General features: G+C 47.8%; 1 protein-coding gene across 1 annotated transcript; it reads right to left on the reverse strand.

Moving 5' to 3' along the window:
• Nucleotides 1-7,817: 7,817 nt before the first annotated feature.
• On the reverse strand, nt 7,818-9,982 carry LOC120933826 (E3 ubiquitin/ISG15 ligase TRIM25-like). Its single transcript, XM_040347225.1, has one exon. It carries the CDS (start codon nt 9,864-9,866, stop codon nt 8,205-8,207), a length of 1,662 nt encoding a protein of 553 aa, XP_040203159.1. The 5' UTR covers nt 9,867-9,982; the 3' UTR covers nt 7,818-8,204.
• Between the last annotated feature and the right edge of the window lie 1,476 nt (nt 9,983-11,458).

Raw genomic sequence — 11,458 nt, forward strand, 5'->3', positions numbered from 1 at the left:
TCACTGTCCCTGAGCCACCCCATCACTGTCCCTGAGCCTCCCCATCACTGTCCCTGAGCCACCCCCATCACTGTCCCTGAGATACACCCATCATTGTCCCTGAGCCACCCCCATCACTGTCCCTGAGCCACCCCCATCAAATCATTCTCTGCAGCTATTTCGTTTTTGTACCTCCACCACTCCATTTAGAATGTAAGCTCTACAAGCCGGGCCCTCCTGTCCCTTCTGTATTGAACTGTAATTGTGTTGCCCCCCTATACCTTGTAAAGTGCTGTGTAAACTGTTGGAGCTCTATAAATCGTGTATAATAATTAAAAAAATAATAATAATAATAATAGTGCATGTTATGTGTAACTACAATGATTGAAATACATGAAAAAAGGTTGTGTAATGGAGTGAAGAGTTCCAGGCATATATAAACTTCCATTGATGTCTCCTCCTCTAAACAATAATCCAATGTAATAAAAACAACCAAAAACGTAATAATGATTCCCGGAGTCGTCTCTCTCATACGATTGATGAGGAAAAGTCCATATCCTCTGTTAGTAATGGGAGTTCTGTAATTGTCTGCTGGCTATGAAATGTCAGAAGAGTAACTCGGGAATCTCTTCCATAGCCAGGATAATTGGGGGGAAAACACAAAAATAAATAAAGAATAATCATTACATGCAGTTCCATGTAAGGCCAGAGGGTGTCAGTGTTAGGACAATAATGAGTTGTATTCATCCAATCGGATTGTATTCTGGGACTTCATTGAGTAAAGAATGTTGGAGAAGACAATGTTGAGTGATGTAAATCTTCAGTTGGGGATCTCCCCGTATTTCCTCAGAGAATCCTCAATTCACCATGGAGCTTCATTATCAAACTGTCAGGATTGGTGAGGACAATACTGGACACATCTTTGGTCTGGTAATATATGTTGGGGGTTCCAAAAGTTGTGTAAAAAGGTGTAAATCTCCAGCAGAGCTCATATAAGAGATCTGATGATGAAAAGTTGTGCGGTTCTCTCTGCAGAGGTGAGTGCGTATCACCATGCTTGCTGTATAGGAGGTATAGAGGAGAAATGAGAAGTGCAACATGCAGTTCCATTATAGACCTGTAGATGTCAGTGTAGGATCACTAATGAATGGAAGAAGCAGTTATCCCTGTAATGGATACTTTAACCACTTAAGGACCGAGCCTCTCTCTGAGATTTGGTGTTTACAAGTTAAAAACTGTTTTTTTTTTTGCTAGAAAATCACTAAAACCCCCAAACATTATGTATATTTTTTGTACAATAAAATGGCGGTCATTGCAATACTTTCTGTCACACCGCATTTGCGTAGAGGTCTTACAAGCGCACTTTTTTTGGAAAAAAAAAACACTTTTAAAAAAAATAAAAAATAAGACAACATAAAAGTTAGCAGAATGTTTTAATATTCTGAAAGATAATGTTACGCAGAGTAAATTGATACCCAACATGTCACGCTTCAAAATTGCGTCCGGTCGTGGAATGGCAATAAACTTTTACCCTTAAAAATCTCCATAGGGGACATTTAAAAAATTCTACAGGTTGAATGTTTTGAGTCACAGAGGAGTTCTAGGGCTAGAATTATTTCTCTCGCTCTAACGATCACGGCGATACCTCACATGTGTGGTTTGAATGCCTTTTTCATATGTGGGCGCTGCTCACGTATGCGTTCGCTTCTGCACGCAAGCTTAGTGTGATGGGGCGCGGTTCCAATTTTTTTTTTTTTTTTTTTTACCTTTTATTTTTTTACACTGTTCTGTTAAAAAAATGTTGTCACTTTTATTCCTATTACAAGAAATGTAAACATCCCTTGTAATAGAAAAAAACATGACAGGTCCTCTTATATATGAGATCTGGGGGTCAAAAAGACGTCACATCTCATATTTACACTAAAATACAAGAAAAAAATAAATAAATTAAATGTCATTTAAAAAAAAAAAAATTAAAATGTGTCTTTAGGAGCATTGGGTGGAAGGGACGTTGTGACGTCACTTCCTCCCTGCAATGATATGGAGACGGGTGGGGGGTCATCTCCCCCTCACTCATCTCCATACCCAGCCAGCAAGAGGACGCGATCGCCTCCGCCGCTACCGAAGGCTCCGGTAAGCAGCGGAGGGCACCGGAAAATGTCAAGGGGTATGAATACTTTTTCAAGGCACTGTATCTGAAAGTTGATCAATCCTGATGTACTGACGGCCGATCTCATTTCCTGAAAAAGCCAGGACAGAACAATTACCCCCCAAATGACCCCTTTTTGTAAAGTAGACAGTCCAGAGTATTTAGTAAGAGGCATGGCGAGTTTTTTTTTTGAAGTTGTAATTTTTTTGTCACAATTTTTTGGAAAATTAAACAAAATAAAATTTGCAGAATTTGTTACATACAGTCAGCAGAGCAGTACAGCGTCATCATATAACTGGTGTGGTGATCATCAGGGACACTGACTGGTGACAGGATGAAAAAAAAGTCATTATTGTTTAATTTTATAAATATTTTTTTTCTTTTTTATACAACTATTTTACTTTTACACACAGTGACCAGAGTAATACAATGTTTCCATAGTAACACTGCACTACTCTGGCTAGGTGATCAGGATTTTTTATACACACTATGATTGCTTATAATTGTGAATTGTACATTTATAAGCAACCATTTTTCTGAATGAAAACTATTCATTCAGTGTTTACTATTATGACTGGCTGTGATTGGCCCTGTCTGTACCATGTGATCAATGCGACCAATCATCACAGAGCTCATCTCAATATTACACAGTGAGTGGCATGAAACAAAGCCTTTTATTGTGTACAATTGTTATGTGATCTGCTGTGATTGGCCACAGTGATCACATGGTAACGGCAGAAGTCCAATACAATGATGTGTCATTAGACACAGTGGGTGACAGATCACACCGGAGTGCGGCCTGTGGGGGGAGCACAAGGGAGAACATCATATGACATCCTCCCAGGATAATAGGGCTCCTGCCCAGGCCGTCATATTACAATAGGCTGGGTGGAAGGGGTTAAAGATTCTGTACTAGATAACTGGGCAATGCCCTGGCAATAACTTTAACCGTAGCATTGTTAAACCAAATTACAACGGATGCAAACAGGGTTAAAGTGTTGGCATCAACTAAACCAAGAAAATAAAGGTCCTCATGTGCGCCCCATGCATACAGCCCCAATAGTGGGAGGGGCGTATACGTTCCTGACAATGGGGCACCCCCTGCAGGTGGCTATAAAGTATTGACGCCTAATTGTCAGTGTTGGCCAGCTTTCATTGGGGCCCTTCTGTAGGTGGTGCATGTGTCGCTGTCTCTTTTAGGCCCCGTACACACGACCAGATCTATCCGCTGGGATTTATCGGCGGATCAGTTCCAGCGGATAGATCCAGTCGTGTGTAGGCCCGAGCGGACATTTCCCAGCGGATAAAAATCCAGCCGACGGATTTCCAGCGGATATAAATTTTGTAGCATGCTACAAAACCTATCCGCTGGAATCCTGTCCGTTGGACTTATCCGGTCGTCTGTACAGACTCACCGGATAAGTCAGTCCGCTCCCCATCCCTCGCATGCGTCGAAATGATTCGATGCATGCGTGGAAGTATTTACCTTCCAGCGTCGCGCACGTCGCCGCGTCATCGTCGGGGCGACGGCGCGGCCACGTCGCGACACGTCACCGCGGATGTTTTCCACATGGATTTTGATCCGATGGTGTGTACAAGCCATCGGATCAAAATTCGGAGGTGAAATGTCCGATGGAAACGGTCCGGCAGACCGTTTCCATCGGACAACCCCTCATCTGTACGAGGCCTTAGAGTGTGCAGTAGATGGCTAGTGGGCTGCTGAACAAAGAGCAGTCTCTATTGCCTGAGCTGTTTTGGGATAAACACGGATGGTCAGCTCACCTCTCCTGGTACACAGAAATCCGGTCCAGATCACTTGGCAGTCTGCAGATCTCTGAAGTCAGGTCCCGGCGGCTCGGTCTCTCAGCTCTGGTATAGACACTCACACAGCAACAGGTCTCTCCAGCCTTGGGTTTCGGCACGGCAGGAGACCTCTCAGCCTCTCAGTCCTTTGGACCCTGGTGTGGGCACAGACACCCCAGTGATGGGTCTACAATTGTCCAGATCCCCGCACACAAGAGGCTCACGGTGCCTCAGGCTCTTGGCACTATGGAAAGAACGTGTCTCTCCAGATTGCCAATGTATATAGAGAATGTGCCAATCAAATAGCAGGATTTCTGAGGCGTAACTCACACAAAATATATTAAAATTTCATATACTTTATTACAGAAGAAATATGAAGCTAATAATTCATTGAGTACAATACATTCAAATATCCTCCATATGCCATAGATATTTGTACATCATTTATCCATTTCCAGAACTTATGGTCATCTCCACCTTCACAGATTAATTTCTACAAATGTAGCCCACTTTTATATCCTATGACTGAGCTCGACGCGTTTCCCGGATTGTCATCCGCTTCTTCAGGGAGGAAATTAATGGAGGATTGTTTCAGAATCAACACTACAAAATGTTCCAAGAAAAGAAGAAAGAAATATATTTGTATACAACAAAGAGTGCTCAGGCTTTGGCTGCAGAAACCTGGAAACCACCATTGGAGCTGCTACACCATGATAGGAGAATCCATTGGGGGAGACCAAACCCCCCCCCCCCCTCAATGATTATCCTTCTCATTCATAGGAATTCTATAAGGCAGTGGTTCTCATCCCGGTCCTCAAGGACCCCCAACAGGCCATGTTTGTGGAATTTCTCTTAGATAAAATAGCTGTCCAATATACCAAGCCATTGACTCTGATTTTTAGTGGATGTAAACCCTCCATATACCCAGTGATGTGAACAGCCTCAGATGATACACAGAGATGAAACAAATCTCCCTATATAAGTATTACATGTATATCTGCTGTCTCCAGCTTTATATATTCTTTAGAAAGTTCACATCTTGTTACAGATTTTCTCTTCCTGTTCAGCACTGGGAGTGAAGTCTGGGCACACAGCCAAGACAGCTGATTGGAGGAAAGCCCCCCCCCCCCCAATCCACATTGGCAAAGGAAGGAAGTAATGTGCAGAGCTGTGCTGTGAGAAGGTAAGCTCTCTGCTAATCTATTTATAGCAACCTCCCACGACACAAACTTCAGGCTGTTTTGTCTCCCGTCTCTGAGAACTTGTCAGGCTGATAACATAAGTTCGGAGCAGGAGAAAGCCACGGGACTCAGTGCTTTGAAGAGAGATAAGAAAACACTGCAGATATATGTGCCCAGCTCACATCTCATGAATCGGGTTTACATTCACTTTAAAAGCACCTGTGCAAGATCAAGGAAAACCTGAAAACATGGCCTGTTGGGGGTAGTTAGGACTGAGGTTGAGAACCACTGAGATAAGGAATCCCCTTCCATAGCTCTCTGTAACACTGCCAAGTACTATAAAGTGCAGAGGCCCTACAGAATAAAATGGCGGGTGTTACAATTTTTTTATGTCACACGGTATTTATTAGGGTTGTCCCGATACCGATACTAGTATCGGTATCGGGACCGATTCCGAGTATTTGCGGGAGTACTCGTACTCCCGCAAATACCCCCGATACCCAAATAGAATACCCCCCCCCCCCCCCCCCCCCCTCCTCCTCCGCCGCCGCCGTCGCCGTGACGCCGCATCCCGCCGCCATTCGCCGCATCCCCGCTGCCGCCGACTGTGTCATACGCCGGGAACATTACAGCTTTGAGTAGCTGTAATGATTGGCGCCGCGCATAGACACTCCCCCTCGCTCGGGTGAACTGTCCAATCCCGAGCGAGGGGGAGTGTCTATACGCAGCGCCAATCATTACAGCGATTCAAAGTTGTAATGTTCCCGGCGTATGACACAGTCGGCGGCAGCGGGGATGCAGGTAAGTGGGACATGGATACATGGGGGGGAGACGCTGGATGGGGGGAGACGCTGGATACATGGGGGGGAGACGCTGGATGGGGGGAGACGCTGGATACATGGGGGGGAGACGCTGGATACATGGGGGGAGACGCTGGATACATGGGGGGGAGACGCTGGATGGGGGGAGACGCTGGATACATGGGGGGGAGACGCTGGATACATGGGGGGAGACGCTGGATACATGGGGGGAGACGCTGGATGGGGGGAGACGCTGGATGGGGGGAGACAATGGCTGCATGGGGGGGAGACGCTGGATGGGGGGAGACGCCGGATGGGGGGGAGACAATGGCTGCATGGGGGGAGACAATGGCTGCATGGGGGGAGACGCTGGATGGGGGGAGACAATGGCTGCATGGGGGGAGACATGGCTGGATGGGGGGTGACAATGGCTGGATGGGGGGGTGACAATGGCTGCATGGGGGGAGATGCTGGATGGGGGGAGACAATGGCTGCATGGGGGGTGACAATGGCTGCATGGGGGGTGACAATGGCTGCATGGGGGGTGACAATGGCTGGATGGGGGGTGACAATGGCTGGATGGGGGGAGACAATGGCTGCATGGGGGGAGACGCTGGATGGGGGGAGACAATGGCTGGATGGGGGGTGACAATGGCTGCATGGGGGGTGACAATGGCTGCATGGGGGAATACATTGCTGGATGGGGGGTGACAATGGCTGGATGGGGGGATACATTGCTGCATGGGGGGAGACGATGGCTGCATGGGGGGTGACAATGGCTGCATGGGGGGAGACGCTGGATGGGGGGAGACAATGGCTGCATGGGGGGAGACATGGCTGGATGGGGGGTGACAATGGCTGGATGAGGGGGTGACAATGGCTGCATGGGGGGAGACGCTGGATGGGGGGAGACAATGGCTGCATGGGGGGTGACAATGGCTGCATGGGGGGTGACAATGGCTGGATGGGGGGATACATTGCTGCATGGGGGGAGACAATGGCTGCATGGGGGGGAGACAATGGCTGCATGGGGGGAGACAATGGCTGCATATGTGGGGGGACATGGCTGCATTTGGGGACACATTTAAAAAAAAGTATCGGTATTCGGTATCGGCGACTACTTGAAAAAAAGTATCGGTACTCGTACTCGGTCCTAAAAAAGTGGTATCGGGACAACCCTAGTATTTATACTGCGATTTTTGAAATGCAAATCGTTTGGGGAAAATACACTTTAATGAATCTTAATGCAAAAAACACAACGAATAACCCATTTTTTTGCTATAATATAAAAGATAATGTTATGCTGAGTAAATAGATACCAAACATGTCACGCTTTCAAATTGCGCACGCTTGTAAAATGGCGCCAAACTTCGGTACAAGTTACCAGTTTCTAGTTACAGAGGAGATCTGGTGATAGAATTATCGCTCTCACTCTAACGTTTGTGGTGATATCTCACATGTGTGGCGCAAACACCATTTACATACGTGTGCGTGACTTACATAAGCGTGTGACACGGGGGGGGGGGGCACCCTTTTATGAAAAATTTATTATTATTATTTTTTTTATCTCTCCTTTTATTTATGTATTTATTTATTTTATCACTTTTATTGCTATCACAAGAAATCCCTTGTGACAGAAATAAGACATGACAGGTCCTCTTTATGGAGAGATGTTGGGTCTATAGATAGATAGATAGGCCACACCCACCCTCACTGTCTGATTGGATAGTTGGACCCGGTTCCCACCTATGCAGTTTGCTTTTTATCCATCCCTGCAGTGTTTTTTGCGATGCGTTTTCTGTTTTTTCACATTCATCTTTGATTAATTTTTATGCTCCTTTTTTTTTTTTTGGACAATTTGTTTGTCGGGCAGATTAAAAAAAGCTGTAAAATCGTGGCAAAAACGCATCACATGCTTTTCTGCGGCTTCTCCATTGAAGTCTATTAAACCAAAAAATGCATTATAAAAATTCCCTGACCCTTTCCAAAAAACGCAGCGGCTGAGAAAAGCCTCGATGTGACCGCGTCCCATAGGAAACCATGTTACATGGACTGTAGTGCGATTCTGTAAAAAAATCACTAAAAAAATTGCATAGGTGTGACCCGAGGATTACTGTTACTCCAGTAATTGGACAGATATTCTACCCAATCACAGCGATCAGTAAGAAATCGCACATTTATTTATAGTAGAAAAACTTGAAAGGAAGCCACGCCCACCGCTGTATACTATTGGATGAATATTACATTTATTCCACCCCTTCATCTGACATCACCAGACTGTGGGCGGAGTTCTCACATCTCCCGCCTCCCCCCACATATCTTTATACAACCTTCCCGTATCCATATCCCAGCATGAAGGGGCTCAGTGAAGGTGGTGGTGAAGGTGTGGAGGTGTCGGATCGGGTAACACAGATCATAAAAGGAGATCCGCCCGGCCTCATAATCCAGATCTATCCTGACTCTGTTACTGGAGGGATTGGTGAATAAGAGGATCTTATTACTGTCATGTATCACAGAATACTCATTATCATAATCAATATTAACATCCATGTCCAATCCCCAGGACTTCTTATTCAATCCAATCAATGACTCCCCCCCTCCCCTCACTATACTGGGGTAACACATCCCGACTCTCCATTTATCTGATCCCCCGACATCCACTTCCCAGTAATGTCTCCCTGAGGAGAAACTCTGACTGCTCATCACCTGATAATACTCCCGAAATCTCTCTGGTTTTTCTGGGTGATTCTGTTTTCTACGTGACCCGGATACAGTTTTCCTGTCATCTGATATCTGTAGAATTTTATGAGCTGTGTTTCCATCCAGTAATATGTCTGCAGCTCCCTGTATCGGGAAGTATATATTTACCTCTGTTATTATATCAGATAAACCTGTGTGTAAGACCCCCGCCACACCCAGACCCCCTCCATCATGGAGGAGCTCCTCATGTCTCTCTCTGTCCTCATTATCTCCATCCTCAGTATCACACAAGTCACCTGTGTCTGATTCCTGTAAGACAGTCAGTGGATCCGTCATGTTACACAGCTCCTCAATGTGACGCATCTTCCTGGACAGCTCCTCCTTCTTTATTTCCAGATCCCGGATGGAGATGGAGATCCGCTCTGCCCTCCCGGAGATCTCCCTCAGGACTCTCTTCTCCAGATCTTTCAGACGTCTCCTGAGGTCTCTAAACAGGACAGTGACTCTCTTGGTGTCACCAGCTGCTTCTTCTTCTACTTTCCTCCTGTGTTCCTGCAGACTCTGGACTCTTTCCTCCGTCTCCTCTCTCTTTGTCAGATGTTTCTGCAGAACATTCCTCAGTGTCTCCTTCTTCTTCTCAGAAGCCTCATCCAGTGACTTCATCTTATGTCCTGTGTGTTCTCCAATCATACAACAAGAAATACAGATACAGGTCTCATCCTCAGTGCAGTAATACTCCAGGATCTTCTTATGGACGGAGCATTTCCTGCTCTCCAAGGACAAGGTGGGGTCACTTAAGATGTGTTCTGGGGACTTTTTGTGGACTCTCAGGTGTTTATCACACAGAGAAACCTCACAGTGTAGACAGGATTTAACAGCTGGTACAGGAGAGTCCACACAGTGAGTACAGAAGACCCCGGACTCCTCCGATTCTGGCTGAGCAGACAGGAAAGTCTCTGCTATGTTACGTAGTTTCATGTTCCTCTGCAGTGCAGGACGATCCGGAAACTTCTCTCTGCATTCAGGACAGGAATATCCTCCAGACCCCTCCTGTGTATCCAGCACACAATCCATACAGACCCGGCAGAAGTTGTGACCACATCTCAGGGTTACAGGATCGGTATAAATGTTCAGACAGATGGAACATTTCAGCTCAGCTCTCAGATCAGCAGACGCCATCGCTGACAGCAGAAGAGAAACAAAACTGAAAGTCTCTGACACCGGAGAGGAATGTGGATGGGGGAGGGGTGACATCCTCCTACACAGGGTGAGTCTGGATGAATATTATAGAACACAGAGATCAGAGTACAGAAAAGCCCGGAGCTAAGAAATGAAATGCCATAGGCGGAGGGCTGGCATGACTAAGTAAACAAGGGAATGTAAGAGAGGGGGATGTGGATTGGCAGGAGTGTGGTGGGAGGGGAGGACTGGGCAGTTTAAAAAATCTAACCCCTCCCACCTCTGTAACACATCCCCAGGGAAAGTTTAGGAACCATGTCCAGGATAGAGGAGCTGCTGGCTGAGCTTAGGGCCGAGGCCTCCGCTGGAGGACCGGATTGGGTCCAACAGAACGTGGGGCCCGATCATGGAGAAGCCAGCGGAGGATCCGCAGACACGGGGGAGGGAGTCAGCCGCCGCCTGAGTGCTTCTCCCCTGACCTCTCTCCCAGAGCCAGGCGTCTTTCAGGGAATCCCACTTCTCGGGCCCTTTCGGGTCCTCCCGCGAAGCGGAGGAATGCGGTCGCTGAGGAGGACACCGGAAGGAATCCCCAGCCCAGACGCAGCTCTACGGGCGGCTGGTCCGGGAGCTCCGGAGCGGCAGATTCGCTCGTTCGCCGCATGGAGTCGGAGCGAGCCGGTCCCTCCCACCACGTGACATCATCGAGGGGAGCGCCTCAGCGGGAGGAATCGCTGGTGGCGGTGCCTGGGCCACCTACCTCCTCGGCTGGGACCCAACACCGGATGGATGGAGATGGCAGCAGATCATCAGTGCAGGCGGGGAGCAGCAGGGCTGGAGAGAGCCCCCCCCGGTCCAGGGGAAAGCGCAGAGGAAATTGTGTGGCGGTTCTGCGATCAGGAGGCGGAGCGAGGAGCCGGCAGGACCCTCGCCTCCCAGGGACCCATCCCCTGGGGGGTTTTTCATCTGAGGAAGAGCGGGTCGCAGAAAGATCAGAAGGTGAGGTGTCCAGATCCGAGGACGAGCGGGTGATCCCGGTGAGGTCGGCGGCGAAGGAATCGGGACGGTCGGCTGGTGGGTCTCTTCCTAGGCAGCCCGGTAAGTCTATCTCTAATTCACATTCTGCTTCTTTGTCTGGTGGGGGGGGGGGGTTACAAGTGGTAGCCAGGATGGGTCTGGGCCAGGGAGGGCAGGGGGGAGGAGGCTGGTTTTAAGGGTTTTTTGGCAGGTATAGAAGAGCTGGTTAGCCGTTTTGAGCAAGGTGGGAGTGGGGCGAGTCCGGCGGTTGCATGGGTTTTCCCGCAGGCAAGCGCAGCGGTGAGTATTCCTGCGGTGGGGGCAGTTAATTCTCCCGTGCCAGTTGTCCCTCCCGCTGCCGCGGAGAGCGCGAATAAAACAGGGGAGGGGAGCAAGGCTACGATGGTCAGGCAGTATGTAGTGAGGTTGACAGATGTGGCTAAGTGCGGAGTATACATATGCTTCGAAGGTCCGTTGGGGGCGCATCTGTAGGCTGAGGTACGCGAAAAAATCGGTAAAGGTGAGTATGTCGAGATTTTTCGTTGTTGCCATTGGAAAAGTTCAACTTGGACAGGGTCAAGCCAGAGGACTACAACAAAGATGATGAAGAAAAGCGTAGGTATCGGCTGATCCCACAAACTTTCACAAACTAA

The sequence above is a fragment of the Rana temporaria genome, chromosome 3 (genome assembly GCF_905171775.1).
Source record: "Rana temporaria chromosome 3, aRanTem1.1, whole genome shotgun sequence".
In the NCBI taxonomy this organism is placed as follows: Eukaryota; Metazoa; Chordata; class Amphibia; order Anura; family Ranidae; genus Rana; species Rana temporaria.

Bases quoted from the DNA above. Each gene is read 5' to 3' on its own strand.
- LOC120933826 (XM_040347225.1), bottom strand. From the start codon at position 9,866: ATGTCACCCCTCCCCCATCCACATTCCTCTCCGGTGTCAGAGACTTTC.